Source organism: Salmo salar, chromosome ssa11, assembly GCF_905237065.1.
Source record: "Salmo salar chromosome ssa11, Ssal_v3.1, whole genome shotgun sequence".
NCBI classification, from domain to species: Eukaryota; Metazoa; Chordata; class Actinopteri; order Salmoniformes; family Salmonidae; genus Salmo; species Salmo salar.
The window spans coordinates 17,690,886-17,706,813 of record NC_059452.1 but is presented as its reverse complement, the minus strand read 5'-3'; the positions used below and the strand labels follow the sequence as shown (position 1 = coordinate 17,706,813).

Sequence of the window (15,928 nt, the reverse complement as noted above, 5' to 3'; positions counted from 1 at the left end):
GACAGCATCAGTAAGGGAAATATGTGTAAATGACATCGGGTTTCCAGGACACTATCCTGTTGCCAGAGAGCTGAAGTAAATATTTATAGCAAAACATCAAAGGAGTGTATGAACTAAAGGTGTCTGCCAGGGACTGTGAATCTAAAATATGCATGGAGATTCTGTGTTATTCATCATCTTCCCTTAGTAAAACATATTTAATGATGGCCGTTACATGCCAGATAACAAGCATAACAACCCCAATTTGTAATTACTGCAGTTTGACAGGAGATGCAGGATATCCAATAATTAGGATGATTCTCAGCATGTCGGGTAGGAGGAGATCTTTGTGTTTCGAGAAATACAGCATGATACTGTAAAACACTTTGGTACCACTGTTGATTCTCTACTATCGTGGTCTCAAATGAATTGTCCAAGCATGTTTGCTACAAAACCTACGACTATAAACGTAACAACTAGTCTCCTAAGACTCATAAGTTGTGCTAGTATATTCCATTTTCCAATGAAATACACTGAAAGATAAGCTCTGTGTGAATGTTGTGTTTTTAGACTGAAGGAGAATTCATTATTTCCATGATTGATTATTTTCCTCTACGGAAAGGTACCTCCCAATGAGTGTGCACTAAATCAATTATTACATTTTTGATTTCAGATATTTTTCAGAGACGATTTCCATATTTGAACATGAAATAATATTAATCTTGCAAAGCTGAATCATTTCTATTGCATATATATTCTAGGACACACATAATGTATAGTATTCATATATCATTACAAAATGATTTCCATAGATACAGACTGGTAAAAAGGTACAATAGATATGAGAGGAGATATACAGGCGTAGGATCTTCATTTGACCAGTTTCTCACAGCAGGAGTAATCCTGCAGCAACAGGAAATGTGAATTATTGTGTGGATTATAACAAACTGATGGTTTTGTAAGGGTTGATGAATTGTTAGTTAGGACAAATCAAGTCAGACATTTTAAAGTCGAAATGACAAACTTTCGAAGCCTTTTTAAACCTTGAATACACTACAAGTTTGCATTTTCTGCTGTGCATGACATTTCCTGCAACAGGGTGAGCAGATTACGATCCGACATCTGATCCAATAATATGTACAGTATATTCAATGACAAGACATCTATGCTGCACATACATACAGTTGTGCAATGTGAAACGTTGGATGCTGACTGTGTGATTATTTTGTTTTATGTGTGAATGTATTATTTGAATGTTCTATACAGTATGTGTGAATACCCATTCTGTATACTGTTTGAGTACTAGTATCTTATCGAAGCCGTGTGTGTGTGTGTGTGTGTGTGTGTGTGTGTGTGTGTGTGTGTGTGTGTGTGTGTGTGTGTGTGTGTGTGTGTGTGTAACACGGTTATACTCACTGGCATGGTCTGTCTGCCGTGCAGGCTGTTGATGGCTGCCTGTGCTTCTGCGTGGCTGGAGAACTTGACAAAGGCACAGCCTGCGCACACACGCGCCCACACCGACAGACAGGGGGGGGAGAGAGAGAGAGATGCAGCATCAGAGAGCTGGCCTTGAGTAAGGCAAAAACATTCATTACCATTATTTTCATGTTATCTAGTTTGTTAATGTATTCTGCCATTTGTGTTTTCAGTGCATAACTCTGAATAAATCATTCTAATTGTAGTGAAGGCATTAGCTGCATGGAACATCCTGTCCCTCGCCCATTTCTAATTCCACCCCTCTACGCCGGAGCACAGGAGCAACAGCATCTACTCCCAAGCCTTGGTTGTGATTATTCATCTGTTTAATATTTACACATTGTGATCTGTGTGCAGTCTATCATAAAACAGATTATGATGACAAAGGCATAGTATTATAATATGCCTATCTGCCAGTATCTATGCTTGTTTATAATTTTTAACTAAGGGCTTTGCTCAAGGGGCATTCAAATCATCTTAAAGGTAACATTCTTGGGGTTTCAAATAATTATCTTCTGATTTCAATCAACATAATATATTAAACAAGATTTAACGTATAAAAATGTATGCCCATGGTTAAAAAGAAACACACAAATATGTAGCTATTCCAAGGAATAAATTGTCTTAACATTTTCTGATCTATCAGAATATACATGTTTATTGAGGGCGAGATAAATAAAACAGAGAAAAACTATGCACAATAAAGAAAGTGTTGTACTGTATAAAAGTGATGTACTGTTTAAAAGTGTTGTACCGTATAAAAGCGTTATACTGTATAAAAGTGTTGTACTGTATCAAAGCGTTATACTGTATAAAGTGTTGTACTGTATAAAGTGTTTACTGTCTAAAAGTGTTGTACTGTTTGAAAGTGTTGTACTGTATAACAGTGTTGTACAGCATAAAATGGTTTACTGTATAAAAGTGTTGTACTGTATAACAGTGTTGTACTGTATGAAAGTGTTGTACTGTATAAAAGTGTTGTACTGTATAAAATTGTTGTACTGTTTAAAAGTGTTGTACTGTTTAAAAGTGTTGTACTGTATAAAAGTGGTGTACTGTATAAAAGTGTTAACTGTCTAAAAGTGTTGTACTGTATAACAGTGTTGTACTGTATAACAGTGTTGTACTGTATAAAAGTGTTGTACTGTATAAAAGTGTTGTACGGTTTAACCTGTTGGGGGTAGGGGGCAGTATTTACACGGCCGGATAAAAAACGTACCCGATTTAATCTGGTTATTACTACTGCCCAGAAACTAGAATATGCATATAATTATTGGCTTTGGATAGAAAACACCCTAACGTTTCTAAAACTGTTTGAATGGTGTCTGTGAGTATAACAGAACTCATATGGCAGGCAAAAACCTGAGAAGATTCCTTACAGGAAGTGGCCTGTCTGACCATTCCTTGAGCTTCTTGCCTCTGTTTATTGAAGACTGAGGATCTTTGCTGTAACGTGACACTTCCTACGGCTCCCATAGGCTCTCAGAAGGCGGGAAAAAGCTGAATGATGTAATTCCAGCCCCAGGCTGAAACACATTTGCGCTTTTGGCAAGTGGCCGATCAGAGGACAATGGGCTTAGGCGCGTGCACGAGTCGACCCCATGCTTTATTTTCTTTCGTCTTTTTACCTAAACGCAGATTCCCGGTCGGAATATTATCGCTTTTTTATGAGAAAAATGGCATTAAAAATTGATTTTAAACAGCGGTTGACATGCTTCGAAGTACGGTAATGGAATATTTAGAAATATTTTGTCACGAAATGCGTCGTGCTCGTCACCCTTCTTTACCCTTTCGGATAGTGTCTTGAACGCACGAACAAAACGCCGCTGTTTGGATATAACTATGGATTATTTGGGACCAAACCAACATTTGTTATTGAAGTAGAAGTCCTGGGAGTGCATTCTGACGAAGAACACCAAAGGTAATAACATTTTTCTTATAGTAAATCTGACTTTGGTGAGTGCTAAACTTGCTGGGTGTCTAAATAGCTAGCCCTAAATAGCTAGCCCTATCTACTTAGAATATTGCAAAATGTGCTTTCACCGAAAAGCTATTTTAAAATCGGACATATCGAGTGCATAGAGGAGTTCTGTATCTATAATTCTTAAAATAATTGTTATGCTTTTTGTGAACGTTTATCGTGAGTAATTTAGTACATTTTTAGTAAATTCACCGGAAGTTTGCGGGGGGTATGATAGTTCTGAACGTCACATGCTAATGTAAAAAGCTGGTTTTTGATATAAATATGAACTTGATTGAACAAAACATGCATGTATTGTATAACATAATGTCCTAGGTGTGTCATCTGATGAAGATCATCAAAGGTTAGTGCTGCATTTAGCTGTCTTCTGGGTTTTTGTGACATTATATGCTAGCTTGAAAAATGGGTGTCTGATTATTTCTGGCTGGGTACTCTGCTGATATAATCTAATGTTTTGTTTTCGTTGTAAAGCCTTTTTGAAATCGGACAGTGTGGTTAGATTAACGAGAGTCTTGTCTTTAAAATGGTGTCAAATAGTCATATGTTTGAGAAATTGAAGTAATAGCGTTTCTAAGGTATTTGAATAACGCGGTTTACTGTATAAACGCGCTGTTACGTAGGTGGGACGATTTCGTCCCACTGGCCCTAGAGAAGTTAAAAGTGTTGTACTGTTTAAAAGTGTTGTACTGCATAGAAGTGTTTACTGTATAAAAGTGTTGTACTGTATAAAAGTGTTGTACGGTTTAAAAGTGTTGTACTGTTTAAAAGTGTTGTACTGCATAGAAGTGTTTACTGTATAAAAGTGTTGAACTGTATAACAGTGTTGTACTGTATGAAAGTGTTGTACTGTATAAAAGTGTTGTACTGTTTAAAAGTGTTATACTGTATAACAGTGTTGTACTGTATGAAAGTGTTATACTGTATAACAGTGTTGTACTGTATGAAAGTGTTGTACTGTATAAAAGCATTATAATGTATAAAAGTGTTGTACTGTATAAAAGCGTTATACTGTATAAAAGTGTTGTACTGTATAAAAGCGTTGTACTGCATATTTAAATGAGCCTATATTGAGCACTTTAAATTCCTTAGGTGCATTTTACTGCAGGCTTCATCCCAGTCATATTATGCAAAACGATTTCTTCTAGTTTAGACTCCTTCTTATCACTGTCTTCAGGAGGCAGCTTGTGTCTGGTTACTAGATAGCTAATTAACTACATGGGTAATTAACTCATCTGGATTCATATGGACCTTTCTTACCGGAGCAGGACCAGTGTGTAAGACAGACAGCGTTTTTCAAGCTTTTAAAAAACAGCTGATACCCGTTTAGAAAGCTTTCAACAATCCAATTAGAAGTGTTTATATACATTTATTCATCATCAATTCCCCGCAGGTCACAGATGATTCATTTAAATTACAATGGCTGATCGCTACACCCAAGAGAAACACTGGCCCATTCACTTAGGCATTCTAAAACAGCCATCCAGCATCCCTGTGTAGACAAATGAATCATTTCCTCAACCAAATCAAATGTGGCCAAGGATGGAGTTACATACACTGGCTGCATATAAACAATTTCCCCCTGTCACCTTGGCAATCTGTGTACCATCAACATGATCAATGTTGTATGTAGAAATGTGAAAATGCGATTCTAATGTAATATAACGTTTTCTAAACGTAAATGGGAACTCTGCTGCGTGGGTAAGTTAGCATGTGTTCAGACCAGATGATATATAAAGGCAGGAGACATGACTAAAAAGTGGATGGTAGACAAGTCACAAAGGGCTTTGATTTCACTGCGGCCCCCTTGCTCTCCCTTCTCTGGCACTCCCCTCTGCTTTGGAAGCTAAAGGTCCCTTTTTCCTCCGACTGGAGCGAGGGAGGGAGGCAGCAACCTGCTGGGGGAACGTTTGATTGCACGCCTCTGTTTGAGGGAACAAAAACGTTTAACCTTTGTAGTGGAAATAATAAGGGAGAGTTTGTTCAGGAAACTCAAAGAGCCCAGCTTTCGTTTCCAGGTCCTAGATGGCATACTGTTGGTTGTCACCGTCCATCCCCAACATCCACCTAGCTAACAAGGCTGGCCCTGGCAGTGATTAAGCCCTGGTGTCCCGGCTCAGCTCAGCCTGTCTGGAGGCAGGGCAGACTGAGAATCGCTGCGATTGGCAAACAACATGCATTTAAACATGTGGGGCTCTCAACGCCCCCCACTGACTGAGGCAGCGAATGTAGCGGTGTGTGTGTAGACCTGCTTTCCCTGACCTAGAAAAAAAGCCTGGATAGGTTTAGGACCCGGAGCATGAAGTTCTCAAAAGAATTGGAAGTGAAGCTAGACTCATAAATTATAGTGCACAGCCAGTCAAGGTTTTTGAATGGTTGAGAATAAAATAAATAAAAAAAGACTGCATTACTTTCAAGCTAGCTGGAGGTTCTGTGTTGCTTTTTGAATTCCCGAGGAAAATAATATGTATGCAGGAATTCCATCAGGCAGAATGGATGACATTTATAACACAACTTAATTATAGACCTAAAAGCCATCTCTCTGTTATTCCTGACAATTCCTCGCTCCATTCAACTCTGGCAGCAAGTGTTTCACTTTGAGAGTACTTTGAGCCGGGCTGCCATACAGAGATGGATGTCAAACTTCTTGGCCTTTTTATTGGGTTGAAAAGACGCTGAAAGCCTCCGAGTGGCATACATTTACATCAACAGGGGACAAAGGCTCCATAATGGAATAGAGAGCACTGTCAATTTCAAGATCTGTTTCATTTGACTGATGGGACCATGTCTAGTGGTACTGTGGTTGCCAAAATGATTTGCTGCCACCGTCTCCTTAACGATGTCATGGGATTGTTGCACAACTGGCTCTGGTCGGAGCAGTCAGTCATACCCTTCTCTCAGTCACCTGGGGGCCAAACAACTGGGACAGTCTGTAAGTAACAGACAACACCTATGGTACACAACTACAGATCTTAGCACAACAATGAGAGAGATATAAAGCAAGATGAAGAAAAGAGCTGGTGATGTGAAACTGGTGATGAGAAGGGGGCTAGTAGTATAGAGAGAAGAGAGCTGGTGATGAGAATGGTATAGCGAGAAGTATAGAGAGAAGAGAGGAGCGCTACAGCGGCTGGCAAATGAGTGAAAGAGAGAAGGAGTGAACGAGGGAGCACACTGGTTCCCATCTGACCCAGCAGGAGCACACAGCACTGGGCTTATTTCATTTTGTGGGCTGTCAATCAGAGCCAGGCAGGCAGAGGGAGCGGCCCGAGGAGAGGGAGCAGGGAGCAGGCCTTTGGGGAACGAAGAACAATAGAGCCCGGATCAACAGAGAGCGGAGCAGATGTACACACCGATAGTCACATGGCTCAATATAGGCAGCCTGTCACGTTCTTGGAAATGAGCGGACCAAGGCGCAGCGTGAGTATAGTTCCACATATTTATTTAAGTGAATGAAACTAACAAAACAAAATAACAAAACTTACAAAGACCGTGAGGACGTAGTGCCCAAACACACAAAAAATCAATCAATATCCCACAAAACACAGGTGGGGAAATAGCTACCTAATTATGATCCCCAATCAGAGGCAACGATAAACAGCTGCCTCTAATTGGGAACCATATTTGCACCAACATAGAAATAAACATACTAGATCACCCCCTAGTCACGCCCTGACCTACTACACCATAGAGAACCAAGGCTCTCTATGGTCAGGGCATGACAGTACCCCCTCCAAAGGTGCGGACTCCGGCCGCAAAACCTGAAACCAAATGGGGAGGGTAGGGGGGGTGATTAGTGTCGGTGGCGGCTCCGGTGCAGGTCGTAGCCCCCGCCCAGGCTCCGGATCCGGCCATCGCGTCGGGCTGAACGCTGTGCCTGGACTGGGCATCGGCGCAGAAGAAGGCTCCGGCCATGGAGCAGGATTGGACGCCGTGCCTGGACTGGGCATCGGCGCAAAGGAGGGCTCCGGCCATGGAGCTGGGTTGGCCGCCGTGCCTGGACTGGGCACCGGTGCAGAGGAAGACTCTGGCCTTGGAGCGGGACTGGACGCCGTGCCTGGACTGGGCACCGGCGCAGAGAACGGCTCCCGCCATGGAGCGGGACTGGACGCCGTGCCTGGACTGGCCACCGGCGCAGAAGAAGGCTCCAGCCATGGAGCGGGACTGGACACCGTGCCTGGACTGGGCACCGGCGCAGAGGAAGGCTCCGGCCTTGGAGCTGGACTGGGCGCCGTGCCTGGACTGGGCACCGGCACAGAGGAAGGCTCCTGCCATGGAGCGGGACTGGACACCGTGCCTGGACTCTCCGGACCGTTGACCATCACTGGAAGCTCCGGGCCATTGACCGTCCCGGGAAGGTCCGGGCCGTTGACCTTCTCGGGAAGCTCCAGGCCATTGAGCGTCCCTGGAAGCTCCGGACCGTTGACTGTCCCTGGAAGCTCCGGACCGTTGACCGTCGCTGGAGGTTCTGGACCGTGGACCATCGCAGGAGGTTCCGGACCGTGGACCGTCGCAGGAGGTTCCGGACCGTGGACCGTCGCAGGAGGTTCTGGACCGTGGACCGTCGCAGGAGGTTCCGGACTGTCGAACGTCGCAGGAGCTTCCAGACTGTGGACCGTCGCAGGAGGTTCCGGACTGTGGACCGCCGCGGGAGGTTCTGGACCGTGGACCGTCGCAGGAGGTTCCGGACCGTGGACCGTCGCAGGAAGTTCCGGTCTATCGACCGTCGCAGGAGGTTCCGGACTGTCGAACGTCGCAGGAGCTTCCAGACTGTGGACCGCCGCGGGAGGTTCCGGACCGTGGACCGTCGCAGGAGGTTCCGGACCGTGGACCGTCGCAGGAAGTTCCGGTCTATCGACCGTCGCAGGAGGTTCCGGACTGTCGAACGTCGCAGGAGCTTCCAGACTGTGGACCGTCGCAGGAGGTTCCGGACTGTGGACCGTCGCGGGAGGTTCCCGGACTGTCGCAGGAGGTTCCGGACTGTGGACCGTCACCGGAAGCTCTGGACTGTGAATGCACACTGGAGGCCTTGTGCGTGGAGCCGGTACAGGTGGCACCGGACAGGTGACACGCACTTCAGGGCGAGTGTGGGGAATAGGCACAGGACGTACCGGACTGGGGACACGCACTTCAGGGCGAGTGCGAGGAGCAGGCACAGGACGTACCGGACTGGGGAGGCGCACTGGAGGCTTGATGCGTGGAGCCGGCACAAGTGGCACTGGACTGGTGACACGCACTTCAGGGCGAGTGTGAGGAGCATGCACAGGACGTACCGGACTGGGGACAAGCACTTCAGGGCAAGTGCGAGGAGCAGGCACAGGACATGCCGGACTGGTGCGTGGGGCCGGCACAGGTTGCACCGGACTGGTGACACGCTCTTCAGGGCGAGTGCGAGGAGCAGGCACAGGACGTACCGGACTGGGGAGGAGCACTGGAGGCCAGATGCGTGGAGCCGACACAGGTTTCACCAGACTGCTAACCGGATCTTCTGGTCGAATGTTGAGCAGAACACACTTGCACAACATTTCTCTCATCTCTCTCTCTCCCAACTTCTCCATTGCATTCCTGACAGTCTCTGGCTCTTCCCGCGGCTCAGCCGCCAGCTCCATGTGCCCCCCCCCCCCCAAAAAAAAAAATGATTGGGGTTTCTGTGGCCGTGGTCTGACGACACGCTCCTCCAGAGTTTGCCATTCGGGCTCTGGCACTCTCCTCGGCTCGACCGGCCACCCCTTGTGCCCCCCCCAAAGAAAATCTTGGGGTTGTCCTTGGCGTCGTCGCTGTCCTCCATTATTACCTTCCCTCTGCCGCCAAGGAAGGGTTTCGCATCCACCCATCACTTCTTCCCATGTCCAAAACTCCTTTACCTGGTGAACACGCTGCTTGTTGCTGTTTTGGTGGGATATTCTGTCACGTTCTTGGAAATGAGCGGACCAAGGCGCAGCGTGAGTATAGTTCCACATATTTATTTAAGTGAAACTAACAAAACAAAATAACAAAACTTACAAAGACTGTGAAGACGTAGTGCCCAAACACACTAACAATCAATCAATATCCCACAAAACACAGGTGGGGAAATAGCAACCTAAATATGATCCCCAATCAGAGGCAACAATAAACAGCTGCCTCTAATTGGGAACCATATTAGCACCAACATAGAAATAAACATACTAGATCACCCCCTAGTCACGCCCTGACCTACTACACCATAGAGAACCAAGGGCTCTCTACGGTCAGGGCGTGACACAGCCTTTCAATTGAATGTACTTGGAAGCTGCACATTATCAAACCTCCCACCTTCTCACACATCTATTTCACACATTCAGCCATTTAATATAGGAGGATAAATCACAGGCAATAGAATAAGAGAAGAGAGAGAGAGAGAGAGAGAGAGAGAGAGAGAGAGAGAGAGAGAGAGAGAGAGAGGTAGGGGGGAGAGAGGGAGGTAGGGGGAGAGAGAGAGAGAGAAAGGGAGGTAGGGGGGATTGCGAGAGAGAGGGGGAGAGAGAGAGAGAGAGAGAGAGAGAGGGAGGTAGGTAGGGGGAGAGAGAGAGAGAGAGAGGGAGGTAGGGGGTAGAGAGAGGGGGGAGAGAGAGAGAGAGAGAGAGAGGTAGGGGGAGAGAGAGAGAGAGAGGGGGAGAGAGAGAGAGAGAGAGAGAGAGAGAGAGAGAGAGAGGGAGGTGGGGGGAGAGAGAGAGTGCACCCCAACGCTCGTTGCTTATCAGAGGAAATAACATGGCTTGTGGTCTATGAGACAGACCCATCAAACGATAGGAGGAAGACACTGCTGGCTAAGAACAAACCTTGAATCAAACATCCAAAGCCATCTTTCACTGGACTTCATAGCGGCTGTGCTGTTGTTGTGTTTTGGTGAATACTGCTCGACTGTTATTGTTGTGAGTGGCAGGGGTAAAAGCCAGGGACAGACTGATTTATTTACAGTAGGACATTATCGTCGACAAACGTCTCTAGGGAGGGATGACAGGGATGTGGGAAACAAACATAATTACACCCCACCGCCTTTCTGATAACAGGAAGAGGAGGAGGAAGGGAATTGGAGGGAAGAGGAGGAGGTGTTTGCAATGTGTTTGTCGAGTACTAGTCTAGGGAAAGTGAATGGTGTGAGGAATGGGGACTACAAAGGGAGAGCTGGAGAAGGAGGGAGTGAAGAGAGAGAGGTGCGGAGAGAAAAGATAGATAGGTGAGAGGAAGGAGGTGTGATGCTGTATGTGTAGGGGAGGTATAAGGAGGTGAGAGAAAGAAGTGGAACGGACAGAATATACAGAACAGTAAGGGGAAGGTAAGGCCAGGGGAGAAGAGGAGGGTGAGCTAGTGAGTGGATGAGAGTGGGAAGGGGACAGGTGAATTGAGGGAATATACAGGGAGAGGGAGGAGGAGAAGGAGAGAGAGTAGAGATAGAAAGGGGGAATAGAGGGAGAGAGTGTGTGAGAGAGAGAGAAAGAGAGGGGGAGAAAGAGGGGAGTAGAGAGCGAGAGACAGTGGGAAGGAGACAGGTAAGAAGAGAGAGAGGGAGTAGAGACGCAAAGAGGAAGTGAGGTGTGTGGGCAGGCGCTGACCCTTACTGGCCCCATCAGGCCCTCTCAGGACGGTGCACTCCTCGATCTGGCCGAAGGTCTCAAAGAGCCGCCGGACGTCCTCCTCGCTCTGCTGCTTCCCAAGCATCCCCACAAACAGCTTCCTGTCTTCTGGAGGGAAACCGAGGGAGAGGAGGAAAGGAGGGAAAGAAAGAAGGAGAGAGAACACAAACAAATGCTACAGCTGATGGCACCCTTCTGCTGAGTCTGTGAGGATCACCTCAGCAGGAAACTCAAAACACTTCCCGTCGTCATCAGGCACACTGGTGTGTTCTGTTGTTGTTGTTGTTGTGTGGTTTCCCTGGGAGGAAGACATGATCTTGTCTCCACTGAGCTATTCTAGTAGATAGAGCTGCCTGCAGTGTCTGGGTGATGTTTGATTCAGATGTTGTTTGGAGTGCTGTTACTGTCAAGCAGCAGTAATACATGAAGGTAAGAGCTCCAGTATAGCCTAGTAGTGTATATAGTATAGTGTTGCCTGGGTTGTGTGTTGCACAGCTGTATCCTGTGTTGACCTATACCCTCCCCTCCCTAGCCCGCTTTGACATGGCTAGTCCCGCTGGCCAGACGGGGGCGCTGTGACTACGATGTATGGCTTCTATACCTCCAGATCTGGCCAGTCAGAAGGGAGGATTTTTCTAATTAATCTCCCCTGGCATTAGACAGAACATTCATCTTCTTTACCTTCTTCTACATTATGCATTTCCTATTCGACTGTGTTGTGGAATGGAATGGCTACTAGCAAGAACCCATTCCCAGAACTGATGGAACGTGGCAGGGAGAGGAAGATGAGTTTATTGGAAACGACACTGTTGATCTTCAGCGTGAGTCATTTGACTGCGTCGGGGAGGGAGCGTTGGAGGAAGGCGAGGGGCGAGAGCATCACCTGGCCCTGGACAGATGTGACATCTCCTGTACCTGCCAGGTACCATTAGACACAGTTGTTCTAAAAATAAAGCTAGGGGAACCTCAGATCCTGTTACATTCCTGTAAAGTTCAAATGAGACACGTGCCTGGCTGCTCCCCGCTTCAACACACAAATGAGCACATGCATAATCAGCATGCTCTGCCTGCCTGCCCGACGTCGTGCCTGCCTGCCCGACGCCGTGCCTGCCTGCCTGCCTGTCCGACGCCGTGCCTGCCTGCCTGCCCGACGTCGTGCCTGCCTGCCTGCCTGCCTGCCCGACGCCGTGCCACTCTTACTATGGCTGGAGGTGTCAGAGCTTCATCTTAAAGTGGAAGCCCTGTTGCTAGTCACGATCATGCTCATCTGATCTCACCTCACACGGACCCAGCCTCCCACTGACCCAGCCATACAGGGAGTGTATTAGGTAGTGTGTACTAGGTAGTTGTTGTGGAATTGTTAGATTACTTGTTAGATATTACTGCACTGTCGGAACTAGAAGCACAAGCATTTCGCTACACTCGCAATAACATCTGATAACCATGTGTATGTGACAAATAAAATGTGATTTGATTTGATACGGACCCAGCCTCACATGGACCCAGCCTCGCATGGACCCAGCCTCAAATCTCAAACGTCATGACCATGGCCCCAGTCTCTCACTCCTACATGACCATCTGCTGTAATAACTGGCCTCATACATTCTCCTGCTCCTACACATTCATCTACAGCAGTCACGCCTCACACGTCACCGTCACACACCCAGCAGCCATCTCTCTACTCAGTAAAGCTCCTCTATCGGTCCTTGGCCTGATAGGTCTGAGGAGAACAGGGTACAGTGTGTGGTCATGGGGACTGGCTGGATGGGGACTAGATGATATACGCAGATGATACAGTCTTATACTCAGCTAGCCCCTCCCCGGGTTTTGTGTTACAAAACCTCCAAAACAAAGGTCATGTGGTTTGGTAAGAAGAATGTCCCTCTCCCCACAGGTGTGATTACTACCTCTGAGGGTTAAGAGCTTGAGGTAGTCACCTCATACAAGTACTTGGGAGTATGGCTAGACGGTGCACTGTCCTTCTCAGCACATATCAAAGCTGCAGGCTAAAGTTAAATGATTCAGATGACCATCCTACCCATGCTAGATTACGGAGACTAAATTTATAGATCAGCAGGTTAGGGTGCTCTCGAGCGGCTAAATGTTCTTTACCATTCGGCCATCAGATTTGCCACCAATGCTCCTTATAGGACACATCACTGCACTCTATACTCCTCTGTAAACTGGTCATCTCTGTATACCCATCGCAAGACCCACTGGTTGATGCTTATTTATAAAACCCTTTTAGGCCTCACTCCCCCCTATCTAAGATATCTACTGCAGCCCTCATCCTCCACATACAACACCCGTTCTGCCAGTCACATTCTGTTAAAGGTCCCCGAAGCACACACATCCCTGGGTCGCTCGTCTTTTCTGTTCGCTGCAGCTAACGACTGGAACGAGCTGCAACAAACACTCAAACTGGACCGTTTTGTCTCCATCTCTTCATTCAAAGACTCAATCATGGACACTCTTACTGACAGTTGTCGCTGCTTTGCATGATGTATTGTTGTCTCTACCTTTGTGCTGTTGTCTGTGCCCTATAATGTTTGTACCCTGTTTTGTGGTGCTACCATGTTGTGCTTCTGCCTTGTTGCGTTGTTACCATGTTGTTGTCATGTTGTGTTGCTACCATGCTGTGTTGTCATGTGGTGCTGCCATGCTATGTTGTTGTCTTTGGTCTCTCTTTATGTAGTGTTGTGTTGTCTCTCTTGTTGTGATGTGTGTTTTGTCCTATATTTGATTTAATTCATTTTTATTTTCAATCCCAGCCCCCGTCCCCGCAGGAGGCCTTTTGCCTTTTGGTAGGCCGTCATTGTTCTTAACTGATTTGCCTAGTTAAATAAAGGTTAAAAGAAAAGAGTTGACCAAAAAATAAACCAGGAGAGGACAGGATATGGGTCTCAGCTGGGATGCATTCACAGCTTTCAGCTCACAGAACAGTTCAGGACAGGTGTTTGTCTGGAATGAGTCAGAGCTTCAGAGATGAGACAAAAGGTGAGACTTGAGTGGCTCGCAGAACACACCTGACTCCATTTGGATTGTTTTTCTCTTTCTCTCTCTCTCTCTCTCGGTCATCAGACGTTTCATTGGGGTGTCACTATCAGGCCTTAATGGTAGAAGTGCACTTTTACAGGCCTCCTGTGGCATCTTAATGTTTTGGGACAAAGACTAATTTCCAACCGGGGCCTGAGGAGGTCTAATGATAGCTTTACAAGGCTAATTAACTAGCCATGAGTGAGGTAATGAACTTTTCAAACATGCAAACTGAAGAAATAAATGACACCCGGCGAAAGCGTTAAAGGAGAGTGAGAGCTCTTCTGAGCCCTCTGGGAGGGAGGAACGGCCGGAGTGAGAAGATTGAATTTGGAGCCGATATCTTTTCATTGCCTGACCTAAGCACTCTTCTCCTCTGCTCTCCTCTCCTCTCGCCGAGCCGGCCGGCCCACCGCACTGCACACCCTGGCCAGAGTATGAATCGCTATTAATTTGTCCATTTTGCACCTGTCTCCAAAGCAGCGCGTTATTGGATCTGCAAGGTTTCTCTACTCTTATGGCCACTCTGAGGCTTTTAAAGTGCATTTATGATTATGAATAAATAACCAGCGATGCTCACTACTCTCCATAACGAGATGTCTATCCTCCAGAACAGACTAAGAGAGTTCTTCATAAAAGTGTGTGTGGAGGGGGAAAATCAATGAGTATAAAGTTAAAGAACAATCCTGCATTATAATCCAGACTAAAGTGAATGCTTCACTGTGCAGAACACTTAGGATTTAACTGACATGACGGGGCTACTTGACCCGACTGTCTGTCTGACCCCTCTCCTCCATACTATTCTCTCACAGAGAGATCCTAGCCCCGCTTACCCCTGTCTGTAAATGAGACTTGATAGAACAGGAGCCCTGCTGTAACAGGTGATCTGTACTGTGAATGAGGCTCCACTCAGTAGCCACCCATGTAATCGACATGGTCCTTCCTCCCCACTGCGTTACATTAAACATAAGTGTCTGCATGAGCAACAGAGAAAGAGAGAGGGAGAGATGGATAGCTAGGTTTGTGTGCTACAGTGTACAACTGACTGCGCGCACACACACACACACACGCACACACACACACGCACACACACAGTTACCCACACTATCCTCCACTCGTCTCTCTCTCCGCAGCTGTTCATTGCTTGACTGAAGGTAGGTGTAATTGTGTGGGATATAGGGCTGTGTCAGTCTGAGACGGCATGTCCAGTCGGAGATGGCATGTGGACGGACCCATTTTAGGAATGCAAATAGAAGAGAAGATCAAAGTTATCAAAACACAACTGACATCTGACAATCGCTTGTCTCAGGAAGTCTTTTCATTTCAGCGCCCGGTGTATTAAAAATTAATGGATTTTGCACAGATGCCATATGCTGTCAAGATTGATGCTTCTCTCTGGATTAAAGTGCTACTTTTGTTGTAGGGTGCAGTGTGTCTGGCTTGGTATTTTCTTTCCCTTTCTATATCTTCCTCTCTCTCTCTCTCTCTCTCTCTCTCTCTCTCTCTCTCTCTCTCTATCACAGGGTGGGGAATGAGCTGTTGAGAAACCTACTTAGCTAAAGTTTCTCCTTCTGGTTGCAAATAAATGCCGCCCTAGAAACAATTAGTCTCATGCTAGACTAAAGTGTCAGTGGTTGACATGTTTATTTAATGCCTCATTGCCAAATCACGTAAAGCGTGGTGCTCACGCGGACCGTATGTGAGTGCTGTGCTCTGAAAGCATGGACAGCTGCACCAAACGATAAAAGCTTCCTGCTAGGCCTCTGGGTTCATTTCAAACACACAGTAATGTTTCAGGCAACACATGAGATGGGTTATGGTGCTGATGGCTCATTATTGGACCTGACGCTGCATGGCACACGGC

General features: G+C 46.5%; 1 protein-coding gene across 28 annotated transcripts in view; it reads right to left on the bottom strand.

The window, feature by feature from the left end:
- LOC106562123 (CUGBP Elav-like family member 4) overlaps positions 1 to 15,928 on the bottom strand; it is a 175,254-nt gene that overhangs the window by 29,819 nt on the left and 129,507 nt on the right. For 20 of the 28 annotated variants that reach the window (XM_014126736.2, XM_014126742.2, XM_014126735.2 and 17 more), the window contains exons 4-5: positions 11,008 to 11,136; positions 1,396 to 1,475 (exon numbers count right to left, since the gene is read on the bottom strand). In XM_014126736.2, coding sequence (XP_013982211.1) covers positions 1,396 to 1,475; positions 11,008 to 11,136 — 209 coding nt within the window. The remainder of the gene's footprint in view (positions 1 to 1,395; positions 1,476 to 11,007; positions 11,137 to 15,928) is intronic. The other 8 variants (XM_014126741.2, XM_045689116.1, XM_014126730.2 and 5 more) reach the window with 2 other exon arrangements.